Source organism: Syzygium oleosum, unplaced genomic scaffold, assembly GCF_021117445.2.
Source record: "Syzygium oleosum isolate NSW1041296 unplaced genomic scaffold, Sole_v2.1 Sole_v2.12, whole genome shotgun sequence".
In the NCBI taxonomy this organism is placed as follows: domain Eukaryota; kingdom Viridiplantae; phylum Streptophyta; class Magnoliopsida; order Myrtales; family Myrtaceae; genus Syzygium; species Syzygium oleosum.
In genome coordinates, this window is record NW_026607496.1 from 8,526,547 (window position 1) to 8,546,269 (window position 19,723).

At 44.8% G+C, this 19,723-nt stretch overlaps 2 protein-coding genes across 4 annotated transcripts; both read right to left on the bottom strand.

Moving 5' to 3' along the window:
- Positions 1-256: 256 nt before the first annotated feature.
- Positions 257-3,812, bottom strand: LOC115674129 (uncharacterized). Of its 3 annotated transcripts, none has more exons than XM_056316308.1 (5): positions 3,452-3,812; positions 2,979-3,057; positions 2,618-2,892; positions 2,458-2,529; positions 257-616 (listed from the first exon to the last, which is right to left on the bottom strand). In XM_056316308.1, exons 1-3 carry the CDS (start codon positions 3,695-3,697, stop codon positions 2,711-2,713), a joined length of 507 nt encoding a protein of 168 aa, XP_056172283.1. In that variant the 5' UTR covers positions 3,698-3,812; the 3' UTR covers positions 257-616; positions 2,458-2,529; positions 2,618-2,710. The 3 variants fall into 3 exon arrangements, with proteins under 3 accessions (XP_056172283.1, XP_056172284.1, XP_030452324.1); XM_056316309.1 differs by lacking the exon at positions 257-616 and adding an exon at positions 2,133-2,359; XM_030596464.2 differs by lacking the exon at positions 257-616 and having other exon boundaries at positions 2,133-2,529.
- An 894-nt stretch (positions 3,813-4,706) lies between these two features.
- LOC115674197 (ABC transporter G family member 20-like) lies at positions 4,707-7,370 on the bottom strand. The gene has a single exon (XM_030596541.2). It carries the CDS (start codon positions 7,129-7,131, stop codon positions 4,879-4,881), a length of 2,253 nt encoding a protein of 750 aa, XP_030452401.1. The 5' UTR covers positions 7,132-7,370; the 3' UTR covers positions 4,707-4,878.
- Between the last annotated feature and the right edge of the window lie 12,353 nt (positions 7,371-19,723).

Below are 19,723 nucleotides of genomic sequence, written 5' to 3' on the forward strand. Positions count from 1 at the left end.
ATGGTAAATTACGAATTTTAAAATTGAAAAGTCACCGAAACGATGCCCGCTTTATAGACTAAGCTTTAGGCCCCAGTGTGGATTGAAATCTTGGATCCAATATTTCACCATTTCACTCAACACTATTGGGCTCATTCGAAAATCATAAACACACGTCAGGCGAAAGAGATACAGGCCTGGAGAGAGCAAGCCTCGGCTCGAGGTGCGTCACATCATCTTGAGGCGACCGCGCCTCTTCTTGAGATGGTTCGAAATGCCAATATAAAACTTGGCTGCATTGAGTAGGTGGTGAGTATATTCCTTTATCTCTTGCTCTCGAATTTCTCCCAAATTGAATGCACTTCTCGAGTTTCTCTTGTTTTTGCATGTGTTTTAGTCCGTGTAAATACCAAGACCCTCGCACTTGCAATACAAGTCTCGACTCCATCATTTTCAAATTCGTATAGATATGCATGCTAGGACATCGTAATCTCTAAATAGCATCGATATGTTGCCCATCTAATATTAAAAAGAATATGCATGTTCTTACGCCATTGTAGTACATATTCTCCCTCTGAATCTGGTGTGTTGAACTCTTTCATGCCTAGCTTAATATCGATGGATTTGCAACATTCATCTGTTACCAAGGATACTGATATTTACATTGGAAAGAGTGGATTGTTGCGAGCACTGGCAAAAAAATTTCATAAGCTTAGGATCACTCAACTTCCATGAACACTCTGTTAAGGTTTTAACAAGTGTTCATTCTTATATGATTTTGACATCATCAGAGAGATATATTCACATTATTCTCTCTCCTATCTCCCCCTCTCTCTCTGTTCCTCGTGCTTTTGCTCACCCTAGCACCAAACTTCCAACCACACTGGCTTGACTAGGGGTGTGCAAAAAACCCAGGACCGCCCAGGACCGCCCGGGACCGGACCGGAACCGGTGGTTCCCAAGGGGACCGGTCCGGTTCCCGGTTCCAATTTTTTGGAACCGGTGGGTATCGGTCCGGTTCCCGGTTCCCGGTGTGGAACCGCCCACCCGCCCACCCGGACCGGACCGGTAATATAATAATAATATATTTATTTTTTAAAATTTTAATTAAAAAAATCTGACCAAAAAAAAATAAAAAAAACGTAACTAGACACTCATAACTCTCTGCTCTCTTATCTCTAGACACTCATTTGATGGGTACCCACTTGATTTATGGATGATGTGGTTAATAGAACCGATCATAGTATAGGAATTGTATGGAAAGTTATGTTCTTTTCTTTTTGTTCCATTGATCCGATGTTGGTCCACATATTTTTTTTTATTTGTCAAGGAAAACTTGGTGGGACCGGTTCCATGGACCCGCCCGGGAACCGGACCGGACCGGCGGTCCGGTTCCCGGGCGGGTCCATGGAACCGACGGGCGGTCCTCGGTCCCAAAATTGAGGACCAACACTGTGCGGGTTGGTCCTAGGGTTAGGGGGTGGACCGGCCCAACCCGGACCATGCTCACCCCTAGGCTTGACACAGGATCACAATGGCAGGGAGAGAGTGAGGAGTTGATGTGGTGGGGATTAGGTTTAGGAATTATCTGGGTGTGACCAGTGAGGTACGACTCAAATACTACTGTCGATTTTCTAATAGAAGGCCCATGTCAAATTGGATGGTCCCGTGATCACGACCACCCAAGCAATGCCAAACAGGGTGTAGGTGCAGACTCTTCAGAATTCGATTATGCGCCTACTTCATTCGAGGGTCATGCTTCAAACCTTCATAAACTCCATAGACAAGATGCCGACACTTCCATGACCTCTGCATTTTCTTTTAAACATAAAGAGTTACCATTAGAACGTTTGGCACTGGTCGCCGGCGGCGAACTCTCCCAGAGTCCCCTGTCTGCCCATGCCGTATAATTACAAATTCACTCAAGTCAGTCTGGCTCTCAAAGATGACACCAAAGAAATGGACAACGTGGGGTTGTACCTAGGACCTCTCACTTCGTGAGGCAGCGGCGCGAAACCTATGGAGACCCAGCCACACTATGTCAAACAACTCCCAAGAAGACAGTGCCAACTTCCCTATCTGCCATTGTGGTTCAGGAGGATTAACTTCACAAAGAATCAGAAGACAACATATAAAGGTATCTACAAGTCCACTTCAATGAAAGATGATTCAATCTCCCAAATATTCTGCAGTGATTTTATTGAGGACAAGAATGGCCATGGGTTGCACCAAGAGAACTAAATGATCAGCCACCCAAATTCGTAGGGAGTTACAGATGAGATTCCACAAACAGAACAACGTTGCAAAGGCAAACCTAGTATAGCAGGTACTATAGTGCCACCTCATCAACACATTGGAAAAAGGTACACTAGAAACTGATCTGAGACAAATCAGGGCAGATTAAATTGTGCATGAAGAGAAAAAAATAAGATGTATAAATTCATGACAGAGAGAGAGGGGCGTTCTTGGATTGATTACCTGACGATGTTGCCCCACATTGTCCTTGCAGAATCGATCATACATATAGGATACTGCTGAAAATCCCCCCACCTGCAAGACTAATGAATTTCTTCTCAACTCTTGTCAGCTTAAAAAGAATTCCGATTATGAACATAATATGCTAGCGCGACTTCAATACCTGGCGGAATAATTCTAGACTGTACTAGAACATCAGCTCTTCAGAAAAAGATGGCCTTAACCATTCAAAGCAGGGCCCTCCAGGTTCATTTTCCTAGTTGGGATCGGAGCTTCTAATGGCGCGATTAAAATTATCCAACTCTTTCGAGGTCGAACCATATATTGCTTTGATGGTGTCTCTGCAGAAACTGCATGCCTCCTTGTTGAACTTCTTCTTATCAATTCCGTATAAAGACTTGAAAACATCCTCCTCGACCCGACAGAAATAGGGACGGTCTGCAAAATGAAGTTAAGAGTTTCATGCCAGAACCACTCGACGCACTCTCCGTCCCATTTACCGCCGTTGTGAAAGGAGTAGTTACCCGGATAAATTGAGCATTTGCGTGTGCTTTTCTCAAAGTGTACACACCATCCATCCGGACCTATCATGCTTCTGTAAAGCTGAAATCGCAACAACAAAACAAAAAGTCACGCAAACATTGTCATAGTGAGCTCAATGATGCATGTCGCAGTTGCACATAAAACAAGCGTGCAATGCGGTAGAGGTGAGAACACAACGCGATGCACCAAATGAGGTTCTTCTTTGTTATGCTAATATATCAAAAACTAGTCCCCGCTTTTCTCTAACTGCTCAAATTTTTAGAGCAAACAGTCGCACGCTCACCACAGAACCTCGAGCGAATGTTGAACAGAACACACAATGTACCAAGCAAACTCACTGGAGGAGGTTTAAATTTGCACCTGATGAATCTACCATCATGTTACTACTCTGTGAGTCATTTCATCAAACAGCTGGTGTGCACGCGTGATGCGAATGAGAAGTCAAAAACCAGACCTCGATGTCACCAGGGTTGTCGAAGATCTCTTCGGGAGTGACGAAGGATGGGCCCTTGTCCAGCTTGCAGCACGCGCCGCAGTTCTCCACGCACCGCCACAGAGGCTCTTTCTTCTGGCGGCCGAAGCCGGCGAAACTGGCGCTGTTGCTGCTTCGTTTGGTCTTCGACGCCGTCTTGGTCTTCGGCCGTGGACGGCGAGTGGCCATGTTGATCGTGCCGAGGCACAAACTCATCGACGTCGACATCGTGCCGGAGTTTTTCGACAAGAGGATTGAATCTAATATATCCTTCTTGTAGCCCGACCCCAACGACGGCACAGGTGAAGATGAACAGGTTGTCGTGGAAACAAAAAACGTTGGTCATTTATTTCATGAAAAATATTTTTCATTCATTTGAAAAAACTCCTTTAAAAGTACGGAAAATATTTTTCGCTTTTCAGAAAGGGAAAAATATCTTATTTTTAGTTATTTAAAATTTTTATTTAAATTTTTTTCTCTTTTTCTTTTATTTTTTTTTTCCTTTTCTTTCTTTCTTCTTCTTTTTGCTTCTTTCTCAATCGGTTGCCGACCTCTAATGCCTCGGCTTGAGATCCCAGCGCAGAGCCCTAGGATCCCCGTGCCCGAGACCAAGGATCCGGCTGATTGTGGTTGGATCTCCGATAGACATGCCCAGGTCCCGGCAACCGTGTCAAGGTATCGAACTCCCGCACCCGAGTGACTACCACCCACGCCTAGATCCCCCAAGGTCGGGATAGAGTTCTCGGTGGTCAAGCCTGGGTCCCTTGAGGCTAGGCCGAGGCCCCGATGCCCATGCTCGGGTCCTCGGGGTTTGGGACCTTGCAATTATGCCCAAGTCCTTGGCGCTCAAGCTTGGGACCGAGCCCATGTCCCTTGAGTTGGGCCCGAGACCTAGGCCCTCGGGCTTCGGACCCTCGTACCCATGCTTGATTCCCTAGAGATCGTGCCTCGGTCCTCAAGCCCTGGGATTGTACTCAAGATCCTTTTTTTTTTTTCCTAACGTGTGTTTCCATGACTATCTTAAAAACAAACATTAGTAAATAACTTCCATATTATTTGCAAAATACAATTAAATATTATAAAATCATTTTCATCGAAAACAAGTTCTTTTAAAAATATTTCCAAGCAGAGTTCATTTTTCAGTAAGTTAAATGACCTACCATCCACGTACAAACACGATGGCGCAATACCATCTCGCATCAAATCTCACCCTCTCATCAGATGTCAGCCATCTTAATTAGAGCAAAAGGGATTAACTTGGACAGTTCCACCCCCTGGAAATTAGACAAACACTGTCTCTTTGAGCTTTTACATTTGTCGTGGTACGAAAGGAGAAAAAAACAGACTACAAAACAACCAATAAACCAATTCAAACAGCCATTGTCTTCAAACCAGTCTTATTATTACTTTCACTTCCTCTTGTTCTTGCTCCCCAACAAGAGCGTAAAATAAAACAGGATCCTGAAGAAGAACCCCCACGCGATGGTGATCCACAGGCAATTCCACTTGCTGATGTCCGTGATCCCCTGCGACTGCAGTATGTCAACTCCGGTGGTCACGCACGTCGACCCGGTCAGGTTCATGCCCAGGGTGTTGCCCATGTTCGTCAGCAGCCTCAGCTTCAGGGCCTCTGGTACCGCGGCGAGCGGGGTGTTGTCGAACATCTGCACCCCTCGCACGAAGCACTTGGCCGGGTGGTCGAACTCGTTCTGGAGCACGGCCTCGTACGGGTACTTCACGAGCGAGAGGTAGTGGAACCATATCCAGTAGAGCGGGATGCGGTCCCGCGAGATGAAGAAGCCGCTGAAGAGCAGGAAGTAGGCGAGGATGGCGACGACGATGGTGAACCCGAGCATGACGTGGGAGACGACCCCGGACAGGAAGGTCACGAAGGAGCTCCCTGCCCAGAAGGACGCGACGACAGCGTAGAAGAAGAACATGAACCCCGAGAACCCGCCCGCGAGGCCTACGGGCCAGAAGGTGGTGGCCGCGAAGGCAAGGGCGAGGATGACAAGGGAGGGGACGGAGATGATGGAGTGGGCGAGGACGTAGGAGGAGCGGCGGTACGCATTGTACGCGGTCTCCCGCATGAAGATGTAGCGCTCCTGGAGGAAGACTGGGATGGCCTCCGCGCAGGTATAGAAGGTGGTCGACATGGCGAAGGCGAAGAAACCGAGCCGCTCCTGGACGCCCTTCGGGGAGTTGTCGAGGTGGCGGAATATGGTCGCCAGGATTATCCCTGTGACCATGACAGCACCAAACCTGATCCCATAGAGCTCCGGCATCCGCCGGGAGTTGGTCAGCGACCGCTTGGAGATCACCAGCATCTCCATCCAGAACGGATTCGCGAAGGTCGGGACAGAGGCGACTTGGCTCGAGTCGCCTCCGCTGCCACCCGAGACAAGCTTGCCCCTCGAGACACTCGCGCTGATGGCGTCCTTGAGCGAGGGTTTCGGTCCTGTCCACGTGACGTTGCGGTTCTGGAGGATCGATGACTGTCGATTCACTTCCCACGACTTGTTGAATTCCACCATGCTCTTTGTCCCGCCGGGAGTCTCTTCGAGCTCGCGGATCAAGTCAAGCGCAAACTCGGTCCGGTTCTCGTTCTCTGGGATTGGATGCCCGAAATCGGTGAAGAACTCGGGCAAGTTGGCCGGCGTGCCATTGAAGACCGTGTTCCCATGAGAGAGGAAGATCAGCCTGTCGAGGAGGCTCATTATCCGGTAACTCGGCTGGTGAATTGACATGACCACGATACTCCCACTCTGGGCAATCCGCTGCAGTACCTTCACCACCATGAAGGCGCTCGTCGAGTCGAGGCCAGAGGTTGGCTCATCAAGGAACAGGATGATCGGGTCGTGGATGATGTCGATGCCGATGGAGACGCGCCGCCGCTCTCCGCCAGATACGCCGCGGTGGCCTTCATCGCCAATCACTGTGCCCGCAGCATTCCGAAGGCCGAGCTGATCAATCAGTGCCTGGACCCGCGCCATCTTCCGTGACTTGGAGAGCGAGCGTGGGAGCCGGAACTCGGCGGAGAACATGAGCGTCTCCTCCACCGTCAGCATCGGGAAGAGGAGGTCGTCTTGCATGACATAGGCTGATATCACCTTCAGGAGCCGCGACTCTAGAACCTCGCCGTTCAGCGTGATGGCCCCTCCAAGGCTCTCCTTTGAGATCCGGTCTGCGAGGGCGTCGATGAGCGTCGACTTTCCCGAGCCACTCGCGCCAAGGACGGCCATTATCTCTCCTTCCCTGGCCTCCGCGGAGATGTCGTTGAGCAAGACCTTCGTGCCGGCCCGCCCTGGCAAGTCCACACCATCGGCGGACTTCTCTCGGCCGAGCAGTGATGAGAGGCCCAGCTTCCCGGGGACGTTGACGCTGTAAGTCAAGTTCTTGAAGGAGAGCACGAAGGGATAGGCCGTCGGCGCGGAGATGGAGGAGGACGCCAAGGAGATCACCTGGAGGACATGGCTAGACGGCGTTGAAGGCGTTTGGTCGCCGACTTGAGCTTCTTCAACCCTCCTCAGGAGCTCGGCGAGGGTCGAGGAGGAGCCATCGGGCCTGGCTTTGTGAGAGAATCCTTGGAGCTCGACCCGCTGGTTCGGAGTGAAGAGGGGCAGGTTGTCACCAGCGAGGGGTTTGGGTTTCGCCGACGACATCGCTGGCGGCGGCGGCGGCGGCGGCGGTGGCCACAAGAGGGGTGCGTGAGGGATGATTTATTCTTGGGGTTTAGTTAGAGAGACGCCGGCGTAGAAATGCTTTATAGAGAGTAAAAGAGAGAATGTAAAGGGAGGATAGTGAGGTTTGGTGATTCAAGTGTCCAACCGGTGTCTAACTTGTTATAGTAGGTGAGAAAGTTGTGCTTGCAGATTTCTATCGCTAGCTGCATCCCTCTCTTCCTTCGTTTGATTTCGACCGAATGCATTGCATGAAGAGATGACCTGAGGCGGGGCGAGAGAGACCTGAGATACGTGTATTGAAAATTCTAAAACTTATCACGAAAGTGCAATTGAGTCACGAAACTTTTAAAAAGTGTAATTAAATCTTAAAACTTGTTACGAATGTGCAAATTGAGTCCTAAAATTTTCAAAAAGTGTTAATGTCAAGTCTTGAAACTTGTAAAATTGGTTCAATCAAGTCCTTTCGTTGATTATACTTTTTGAATGTTTTTAAGACTCGTGACAAGTTTTAGGACTTTCAGTATACTTATTCCTTTATTTTTTAAATTTAATGCTTTAGAAGATCTAATTCGGCAGAGATGTGTTAGAATTTGTCTTAACATGATGATGCTTCTTTTCGAGAAGAAGTGTATGATAAACATAGAAGTTTTTCTCTCTACTTTCTTTTCTGAATGAATATAAAAGCATATATAATCGGACAGAGAAAAAACTACCAAAAAACTATTCTAGGCTATGCACTATCTTAGGTTAAGAATCTGGTCGATCCTCCAAATAAGGACATTTTGCAATGCAATTTTAGCAACTAATCAGCCCTACGATTTCTCCAATTAGTCTTAATTGACAACTTACGCCAACAGTGTATATTTGATGCTCTTCTTCTCCTTTAGGGAATTTTGCTGGTGAAAGTATATTCCTTTCAGGAGAAAACTCATTTAATGGATTCTTTTCGGCTCCCGTGGTACAGTATTTAATGATGGTATATAGTATGTGCAAGAAGAAAGCTGTCTTAGCGAAACATGACATGAACACCTTGAGTGAAGATCCCATGCACTGTGTCAAACTCCTCTCGATGTCTCGACAAATTCCAACCGTTGATAAGTACCCCATTTACATTATTCAACGATGATGATATACATCAATGAATCACGATGAGTGATAGACACAGTCTAGTAGACCTCGTTTCATTGTAGCAAATCGGTGCAACATAAGTAATGCCTCAGAAATTTCTGTATGCCTAAATGCATATCCATTGACAAACGACAATTATTGGGTCGGTGGAGTCCTAAGCATGTATCCAAATGTTGTTCCTCCAATTAGTTGCCGAATATTTGAGTCCTCAAATGTACAACCTTACAGATAGCATCAGGGGGACCATAGGTTCACAAGCATGCAACCTTAAATTTCACATGGTGCATCAGTATCTTATAGACTGTTCTTAGTAAACAATTCTTATACCTCGGATTTTTAGGCGAATGAGATATAGACATTTCATTCGAAAATTTCGTGTCAAGAGGTGATGAAAATTCAATAAGGATCGAATTAGGTAACTAGCGGCCAAGAGAGGCCACCACCGCCAGCTCCTCGGGTCGGTCTCGGCGGTAGCCTTTCACTGGGATTAGAAGTTAACCCACACAACACAAATCTTTCCCTTTCGTAGTTTGTTTACCTTGACCCTCTATAAGGTTCCTTTCAGTTTGACTTTTGCAATTCACACGGTAGCACAGCTCAAGCCCCAAACGAAACGATATTTACACCTGCCCCATTATGACTTATGGTCATTACAAGCTTTCTTTCACTCCATCTTCAAGTTTCTCGCGCCACAGCAAGCAAAACTGCTTAAGGCCATGGTCTAAAAAACATTATAATTCTACACATCTGACCCGAGTTTCATTCATGTGTCATCTTTCGATTTCAATAATCTATAGTAATTATAACCAAATTATTCGATCTTGGTCGGATGTCATGATCAAAGGACACACCCCCATTACCATCATTTCTTTCTGCTGCTAAGTCCAACTTGACAGACTAAATTAAAAGTCCAACTTTGGCAGCGACCCCCAACGATGGAGCAAATGCTGCGTCATGCATGGTGGCTATACTGAAACGGCGTGTCGTGCGATATCTTTACTGTTGATATTGCTATATATTATATGTGATAAAGAGTCGCCGTTTCGGGGTGAACCACACGCTCCTAATCTGATGCCCACACGCTTTAATTTGCTTCACGAAATGTCACGAATAATGATATGGTTCTTGGCTTGTGAAGATGACCATACGCGAGAGGTTAGGTGGGGGTGTTATATCTGCTGTGGACCGAACTTGTGAAATTGGGAGTTACATCTAATGTGGACTCGGCTCTCGTACGTGCCTACCTGAAAGTTCCCTCGTTCCATGTGCGTGGAGAGAAGGAGAAAGGGAGGGATCGTGTGAATCCATGTGAGGCGTACATTCTTCAACAAAAGAATACGACATATGATCGGGAGTGACCAATTTCTGAAACGACACAAAAATACGACACGGGCTTATTGGGAGAGACCCCGTTGTCGGCACGATCGGGCACGAGTTTTAACTCGAAACGGGCACGTTGTCATCCATTTTTTTGATAAGAAAGGGTGCTTTCTGTTTAATCACGGCTGTGCATTTTCTCGATAGCATGAAATGGTATGAGCAACAGACACGGCGAAAGCACGAATTGCTGGCCCTACTCTAGATAAATTGGAGTTCTAAATGTACTAAGAAATTTCATTCAAACTTACTCGTTAAGACATGTGCATGACATGTTACAGTCGATAATTGAAATGAATGGAACCTGTGCATCAAATGAGTTGCTTGGTCAACTACCCGCTACAATATTGTCACTATCCCCTCATAAAAAGAAAAATTAGCAAGATTTCATGGCAGACAAAGGGTTTCTTGTATGTATGTCTTTAGCGAATGAATAAGTTGTTTAAGATCATTAGCTTTTATTGCTGCGTTTCAATGTCAAAGTTACTTAGGAGAGGAGGAGGTCAGATCTATTGGTGGACCAGACTTCTTTGATAGAGATTGATTAGTCAACCGTATTATCTAAATTAAGACTTCGACTCCATTTGTTTAGCATAAAACGAATGGTTTGGAAAACATTTTCCTAAAAATAATCAATTATATGGCTCGATATAATTAATCAATGAAAAATATTTTCGTTATCGACAACAATTTATGTTTAAGCATTTTCGGGGATGATGAAAATATTTTTCGTTCATTCATTTTTTTAACCGATACAATTGATCATTTTTAGGAAAATATTTTTCAAGTCATCTATTTTCCGCTAAACAAACGCACCAATCATTTGATTTGCGAAAAATTGAATGATTTGAAAAATATTTTTCTAAAAATGATCGCTTATATTTCTTATAAAAATGAATGAACGAAATAAATTTTTACCGTCCAAAAAATGTTTAGACATAATTTGTTGTCGATAATAAAAACATTTTTCATTCATTCACTTTGTAAGCGATACAATCAATCATTTTTAGGAAAATATTTTTTAAATCATTCATTTTTCACAAAACAAGCGCAGCCTAAATATGATTCATTTGTTGGTGTCACAAAAGAAAAGCACGAATATCTCATGATTTAAGTACTATATTGATTTGTAGTATAAGTTTATCTAAACCTTCTAGGTTAACCCTAAGAAAACCTGGGCCATAAAGGCCTTCCATTAATTTCTTGAGGGAAAATTCCAAATAAAGGCCTGAAGTACCATCATTTTCTCAAATATAGACTTAAAATAGACTTTGTGTCAAATAAGGGCATGCCAATCTCAAATAAGGGCGTGAAATGATCATGAGAGTTTCAAATAAGGGCCTGACTTTGCCAGTCATCCGACGGCAGCCGGCGAGGTCAAGGGCATTTTCGTCCAAAAATAATTTTAAATTTAAATTATTTTGTCTTTTATTTCCTTTTTCCTTTCCTTTCTTTTTTTTTCCTTTTCTTTCTTTTTTCCTTTCTTTTCTTATTTCCTTTCTTTTTTTTTTGCTTTTCTGATCTGCTCTTTGTTTTGTTGGTGGCTGGCCCGACCATCGGCGAAGCCTAGGAAGGGCTAGGCGTGGGTCGCCCTCGACGGCAACAGGCGAGGGACAGCCTTGCCTAGACGAGGCAACCCTTGCCCTGGGCGAGGCCGCCCTCGCCGGCCGTGGGTGAGGCTAGCCCTTGCCAGTTGCTAGCGAGGGATGGCCTCACCTCGGCGAGGCGACCCTCGCTCTGGGCGAGGCCGCCCTCGAAAGCCACAGGCGAGGGTCGGTCCCACCTGGGCGAGGGTCTTGCCGACCCCTTGTCGCCCAAGCGAGGCCGATCCTCGCCAGCAGCTGGCGAGGCGACCCTCGCCTGTTGCCGACGTGGGTGGCGCTCACCCATATCTGGTGAGGGCCGGCTCACCCATGGTGGGTGAGGGTGGCCTCACCCAACCCTTCCCGGGCTTCGCTGGGGGTTGGCCGGCCGCCGGCGAAGAACAAAGAGAAACCAAAAAAAGAAAAAGAAAAAAGAAAAGAAAGGAAAAAATTCAAAAAAAAGTTAAAACACGTAAATGCCACCACCATTCAGAAAGTTAGGCCCTTCTTTGAAACAGAAATAGCCACTTCAGGCCATTATTTGACACAAAATCCACTTCATACCCTTATTTGAGAAAATGAGGGCACTTCAGGCCCTTATTTGACACCAAGTCCACTTCAAATCCTTATTTGAGAAAATGATGGCACTTCATGCTCTTATTTGGGATTTTCCCATTCCTTGAAGAGGTCTTCCAAATGCAATAATGTTCGCTTTTTTGGTCAAAATGAAATTGACATGACTCTTCGTACAGCGAATGCGGATGAGTCAAACATTATAGATTTTCACTTTTCATTTTTGGCATAATTTAAATTTTGCACAAATGCACTTTGAAACTTATTGTAACTTCAGACTTTCACAGTATCCAAATATCGATACAACATTTATATATAATTTTTTCGTAACTTTTGAAATCCGAAAAATATTTTAAATTTTGACAGGAAATCGAAAATTCACTTCTTGCTTTTACTTAACCATAAAGAAACATGCCAGAATTAACCTCTGTTGAGCCAATAGCGCAATAGGTAGAGAGCACGATGACTTCTAGAATAAAAGTATTATCTAATTTTATTATACGGGATCAAGTTAATCACATTTTAAGAACCTGTGGACTAATACTAGATCCCGATCCAAAAACACAAATCTTTATATATTTTTTTACGCTATGATTGATATTCTTGCATTCGTTATCGTAAAAATGAGCTTGCAATTTTTTGAAGTTTTTCAAAATCTATCATAATGGGCTCAAATGATTGTCCTCGATCTGAAACATCCCTACATGACCTTAGGCTCAACAAAATGGGTTTCATCGGAAAGAGGAGAAACAGTGAACTCAAATTGGGATTATCTGGACGGAAAACAAATTCATATGCGAGGCCTGGCCCAATTGCGATTCCTTCGTTGGGCCTAATATTTCGATTGGCGTTAGTCTGTAATTAGATCATCTTGATCGTATTTTTACACACACATTTGATCTTTGTGACACGAATGTCCAAAAAATTTAAAATTTTTTTAAAAAAAGTCCGCTAAAATAAAGTTTTGAAGTCAAGTAACATAGTTTTGTCAATTTTTAAAAAGTACAATAGATTTATGACTTTTAGATAATTTTCCCCAAAATCTTCTAATCTAGCGGTTAGACTTGGGGGAATTGAGATTCATTGAAAAGGTACTACCCCAATTTTGCCTTTGGATGGGATTTTCAAAGAAGTTCGATCTCGAATAAATTGGGTAAAACTTTGAAAAGCCCTAGGTGAAAAATGAGGTTGAGCTAGGCTGCACATATGTGGTCAATCTTTAGTAGTTTTCTGATAGTAGCTAGGCAAAATTGGTTGCTTCATTGAAATTCCTACACCATCAACATAAAAATGTTTAGTAATATGATGCAGGTTCATTTTAACCGTATCAATTCAATTATTAATGCACAAGGGGTGAACAGTCGAGGTGGCTAGCTATTATCTTAGCACTAAAAGAAATAATTTGTCACTCTTTTAGGGTCCGTTTGTATTTCCGAAGATACTTCTGTTCTAACCACACAATTACGATGCACATATTAAGATTTCCATTACCAACTCAAAGGTAGGAGCATCTCTAGATTTCATAGGCTTCATGTAAAGACTTCAATTTAGAAAAATAATTCATATCTTTAAATTCTATCATATCAATTATCATTTTAATGATCTTCTCATGTACTTAATATTGGGCTCAATTCCCTAAAAAACCCCCAACTTTAGCCTTTGTCCCAATTATATCCCAAACTTTTTTTTGTCTCATAAAAAACCCCAAACTTTTACTTTTGTCCCAAATCTACCAAGTTAACTTTTCGTCCAATTTTTTAATATTATTTTTTATTTTTTCGAATTTTTTTATTTTTTTTTCTTTTCTTTTTCCTTTCCTTTTCTTTCTTTTTTTGTTTCACCTTCTGGCCGGTCGCCGGTCCGGCGACCGGCCAGAGGCGGGGGCCGGCGAGGCTCGGCCCCGCCGGCCGCTGGCGAGGCTCGGCCCCGCCGGCGTTGGGCGAGGCCGACCTCGCCAATAGCCGGGCGGGGCCGAGTCTCGCCGTGGCGCGAGGCTCGGCCCGTGGCTGGCCGCGAGGCTCGTCCTCGCCGGGCGCTGGCGAGCTCGGCCTCACCGTTCTTGGGCGAGGCCGACCTCGCCGGCGGCGGGCGAACCTCGCCAACCACGGCGGGGCTCGGCCTGCCGGCTATTGCGAGGTCGGCCTCGCCCAATGCCGGCGAGGCCTAGCCTCGCCCGGCGGCCGGCGTGGCCGAGTTCTCGCCCGGATCCCGGCGAGGTCGGCCTCGCCTAGCAGCGGTGAGGTTCGGCCTCGGCCGACCTCACCGTTGTTGGGCGAGGCCAACCTCGCCAATTGCCGGCGGGGCCGAGCCTCGCCCAGGTGCGGCGAGAACTCGGCCACGCCGGCCGGGCGAGGTCGGCCTCGCCCGGAACGGCGAGGCCGAGCCTCGCCAGCCACGGCGAGGCTCGACCCCGCCGGCTATTGGCGAGGTCGGCCTCACCCAATGCCGGCGAGGCCGAGCCTCGCCTCGCCGGCCCCCGCCTCTGGCCGGTCGCCGGTCGGTGAAAGAAAAAAAAAAGAAAAGGAAAGGAAAAAGAAAAGAAAAGAAACAATAAAAAAATTCGAAAAAATAAAAAATAATATTAAAAAATTAGACGAAAAGTTAACTTGGTAGATTTGGGACAAAAGTAAAAGTTTGAGGTTTTTTATGAGACAAAAAAGTTTGGGATATAATTGGGACAAAGGCTAAAGTTGGGGGTTTTTTAGGGAATTGGGCCTTAATATTGTCATAATATCGGCTAATTTCATTCTTTCAAAGAAAATTTACTATCGTAAAATATATTCCTAATTTTTCATCGTTTGGATTGCTTAAGAAAATGAGTTAATAGAATACCATTTCATGGTAAAACAGAATACCTATGTTAAATTCTGGAATAATTTTTTCTTCTAAGAATCAAAAATAATTTTTAAAATACAAAAGGACCCCGATGCTCAGACTCTAGTTCCTCTAAGGCAGGTTGGGGATCCTGGTGCTTAGACCCGAGACATTGATGGTTTGACTATATTCCCTCAAGGTTAGCCTAGGGACCCCAGCGCCTCGGCTTGAGACCTCGGCGTAGGGCCTAGGACCTCAGTGCCCAAGACCGAGAATCCGGCTGCTCGCTCGAATTGTCGATAGCTATGCTCAAGTCCTAGCAATTATGCCAGGGTGTCCAGCTCCCGCACCCAAGTGGCCAGTGTGATGCCTCAGAACGTCACGCACGACACATGTCCTTTCTTATTATATCTCACATTTGTAATTACGCATGCGGAAGCACAATGAAATTTTCGCAACATCCTTTACAAGAAAATCAGCAAAAGTACACCACAAGTGCCATAATTTGTGTACGGCGATCACTTTGGTGCCATAACTTTTTTTCGGATCACTTTGGTGTCAACTTTTTTGAAAATCGATCACTTTAGTGCCAATGCTGATGTGGCTCGCCGGAAATCCGATGTGGCGCTGACACAGCTCGCCGGAGAGGTCCACAGCTCGCCGGAGAGGTCCAGTCAGCATTAAAAACAAAAAACGACGCCGTTTAGCCCGCTGACGTGTATTTTTTTAAAATATTATATTATATTATATTATATTAATTAATTAATTTTTAAAAAAAACCCTGCAGCAGCGGCGAGGGCTCACCACCGCCGGGAAGGGCCGGCGGTGGTGGGCGCAGTGGTCGGCGAGGGTCGTCGGCCCCGGCCGGGCCCGACAACCCTCGCCGACCCCGGCGAGGCGAGACCTCGCCGTCGCTCGGGTCGCCACGGCGAGGTCTGCCTCGCCCGGCGAAGGCGAGGCCGCGCCTCGCCGTCGCGACCCGGGCGACGGCGAGGTCGACCTCGCCCGGCGAAGGCGAGGCCGCGCCCGCCGTCGCGACCCAGAGACGGCGAGGTCCGGCTCGCTTCGCCGGGCGAGGCGGGACCTCGCCATCACCTGGGTCGCGACGGCGAGGTCTCGCCTCGCCCGCGAAGGCGAGGCCGACCTCACCGTCGCCCGGGTCGCGAAGGCGAGGCGCGGCCTCGCCGGCCAAGGCGAGGCCGACCTCGCCGGATCCGGCCCTCGCCGACCACTGCGCCCACCACCGCCGGCCCTTCCCGCGGTGGTGGTGGCATGGCAGAGCCGGCGAGGGCTCCTCGCGCTCAGCAAAGACCTTTTTGTTTTTTTGTTTTTGTTTTTTTGTTTTAATTATTTTAATTATTATTATTTTTCTAAAAATTAAAAAAATTCGAAAAAAAAGCCACGTAATTTCCACCGTGTACAAGTTAGATTATTTTTTAAATATAAATGCCATGTCAGCTTTTTGGCCGGAGTCACTAAAGTGACCGATTTTCCTCCGACTTGGCACCAAAGTGATCCGAAAAAAAGTTATGGCACCAAAGTGATCGCCGTACACAAGTTATGGCACTTGTGGTGTACTTTTGCCCAAGAAAATCTCACAGGTTTCATAATATATATATTTTCAACTTTATACAAACACTAGTAGTTATTAACACAACAAAATACATAAGCCTCGGAAGGTCGGGTCTACCAGCATCACTACTCCCACAATGACCCAAAAGCAAGCCCACATCCAACTCAAGGGTTGATGATTTCAGGCATCATCTCATCCCCTCCATCACTATACTCAGGGGAAACCATCCTACATTGCTAATGTACATGTCGAAATCTACCAACTTAATTCTAATGCCTTAGACTCCTGGCGATTAGGTAAGGGAAATTAGTATTGCGGAAACAAGCGATTGAATAATAAAATAGACAGAACAAAGAAAATAAATCGAACACAAGATTTACGTAGTTCAGTTGTAATGATCTACGTCCACGGGAAGAGCAGCAACAAAATTTCGCTATAGATCAATCGATACAACAGTAATTACAACTACACTCCAGTCACTCAAACTATTTAAGTGTTTCCCAAACCTCAATTACACCAAACAACTCATGCAGTGTTTAGCCTCATAATTCCTCACGAAATAATCTCTCAATCTCACGAAGGAATTATATACAAATCTTACTACAAGATTTAATCGCTACAAAATACTTGAACTCTTGGTATAATTTCACGAATAAAATCTCATGCCAAGCGCTCGACAAAAGGGAGGTTCAAGACTCACATCAATGGCGGCCCTTCGAGAATTTTCGTAACCAACGAAGCTACCCACTGCCCACTCTGATAAAAAACGGCGTGCAAGTAAAATCCTGCAATACAATACTATATATACGTGCCCAAGAAAAGGATGCCCAGGCCGTCTCAATTTATAAAGGAAATAGTGCAGCTCGGTCAAACCCAAGTCCACGTTGGACTTTCCTTTTTTTTATTTTTTTTATTTCTTCTTTCCACTCAGCAACAAAGAAGACAGTAACCTTTTGTCTTATGTTCTTAGCCGACTGTTGACGGAGTCAATATCTATATCAAAGTCTCAGGTGGCCTTTCCAATTCAGCCCAACGATTCCTACGCATATTCGAAAAGCTAATTTCCCAAACTTAGTATTGGATTTTTTTATATATATTTTAATTCAAAATTCTGAAATTTATATTTTCGCTACGAGCTCAACTCGAAACATATTTTAATAATCTACACATTGTCTCGACTTTGGAGCCAGTCACAATCGTTTCGCAAAAAGTTGAACTTCATCGCTACTCTCTTACAGCCCCAATGGGCTCAACTGCCCCAGATTTCTTCCAAGTCCAAGCTTCGCTTGAACTTCGCCATAACCGGACCTCATCAGAACACTAACTCCACATACACCATTAACAGCTCCACAAGGATTTTTTGGCACAATCTCCTCTATCATAGATAAAGCAAAACCATTATTACATCCATATCTATCGAGAGATCGAATACGCACATTGTCAATATCAGCACTTACACCAACTGTTGGCTCAATAGGCTCTACCTTTCTACAAGCATTATCTATGTCGATTATCACACTAGTACTCGCTATCTCAGGAGTTTATAGTTGCAACTCCACCTCAAGTTGAATACTATCCAGATCCGTTAAACACTGCCACAAACACTTCTAGCCAGAAGTATTGGAGACTCATCAAATGTAACTTCTCTGCTGATAATGTGAATTTAATTCCGGACACCACAATCGATAGCCCTGCTCACCTTGTGCATAACCTAAGAACATGCACTTTCTTGCCCTTCCATCAAACTTACCATCACTAACTCAAACATAATATGGGCAACCAAATATTCTAATAACAAAAAATCAGCAACGTTACCTGACCACACTTCTTCAGGAGTCCGACATCCTATCACAGTCGATAGGAATCTATTCTTCAGGTAGCTCGCTGTACTAAGCGCATCCGCCAAGAATCTCCTAGCCATACCAGCACTAAAGAGCATTTTATGGGCCATCTCTAGTAACGTTTTGCTTATCAGCTCTGCAACATGTTACGGTTCATTGGCATTAGTGCAGTGTTTTACTATGCCTTCCTTTATGCAGAATTCATTTAACAGCTTCAAGCAAAACTCCATACTACTGTCAGTCCGCACATGCTTGATCTTCTTACTAGTCTCCTTTTCGATCAAAACTTTCAACTACCTAATCCTGCAATGGCATCAAACTTGTGCTTAAACACAAACACCCAAGTCTTTCTCGAGTAGTCATCCATAACTGTTAGCATAAATCTAGCACTTTTCCTTGAAGGAAACCGCAATAGCATGCGAATATCTAAGTGAATTAATTATGCAATATTAGTAGTTTCTCTGACAGTCGTACTTAATCGAATTTTCCGCTCTTGTTCTAAATCACAGTATCTGCATATATTCAGTTCGTTAGCAACATAACCACACATCAGATTTCTTTCACTTAGAACCTTCAAGCTTCTCTCACCAATGTGCCCCAAACGCATATACCACGATTTAGACTCTCGAACCGATGCATCCGACGTCTCCATGGTATTCCGTCACTATCTCACATTGAAACTTGTACAAACCATTATGCTTGATTCCTTTCATTATCATTAAGGTATCTCGAACAACCTTCAAAATTCCACATTCTGAAAAATACCGATACCCAGCTGAATCCAGGGCACTCAAGGAAATCATATTTTTTTTCAACTCTGGAACATGCCTCACTCCAGTCAATGTCCACACAATATCATCATGCATTCTGATTCTAACATCACTAATACCTATATGATCACACTCAGAATTGTTCCCCAACTACACTTTACTACTATCCGTGCACTGATAAGTAGTAAACCAGTTCCTATTTGGTGTAGCATGAAAAGAATAATCAGAATCCATAATCCATTCACCAAACGACGAATCATCAGTGACAAACAAGACAAAATCAACACTATCCAAATTACTGTCAACTATAGCTGTAACATCATCGACAGACTCAACTCTAATTCCCTTGCCCTTGTCGTTTTTCAGTTTAAAGCAATCCCTTCTAAGATGCCCCCTCTTACCACAACTCCAACAGACAACACCACCAGTCCTAGATTGACTTCGTCTGTTCATATTTATACTACTTCTGTTAACACGAGTATCAGTTCTTCTTCTTTCACCTACTAAAGCAGCATATACATGTTCACCAGATTCTCTTCTACGAATGTCCTCACTCATAATTACATCTCAAACAATACCAAACGTCAAACTTATTGACACAGAGGAATTACTAACAGCAGTAACAGTAGTATTCCAACTATCAGGTAATGAGGATAATAGAATCAAAGTACATATCTCATCTTCAAAGTCAATATCAACCGAACTCAATTGACTAACAATCATGTTGAATTCATTAATATGATCAGCAAATCACGCACCTTCGCTCATCTTCAAGTTAAACAGACATCGCATCAAATATACCTTGCTGATCGCAGATGGCTTCTCGTACATGTCCGAAAAGGGCTTCCATCAAACATGTAGTGATTGTCTCTTTCATGATGTTAAACACAACGTTACGAGCCAACGTTAGCC

What these genes read in the sequence shown, in the direction of transcription:
- LOC115674197 (XM_030596541.2), bottom strand. Translation starts at nt 7,131, where the DNA reads ATGTCGTCGGCGAAACCCAAACCCCTCGCTGGTGACAACCTGCCCCTC.
- LOC115674129 (XM_056316308.1), bottom strand. Translation starts at nt 3,697, where the DNA reads ATGTCGACGTCGATGAGTTTGTGCCTCGGCACGATCAACATGGCCACT. An exon ending in ACAACCCTGGTGACATCGAG is followed by an intron (nt 3,058 to 3,451) that starts GTCTGGTTTTTG and finishes TTGCGATTTCAG; the next exon opens with CTTTACAGAAGCATGATAGG. An exon ending in CAAATGCTCAATTTATCCGG is followed by an intron (nt 2,893 to 2,978) that starts GTAACTACTCCT and finishes TTCATTTTGCAG; the next exon opens with ACCGTCCCTATTTCTGTCGG.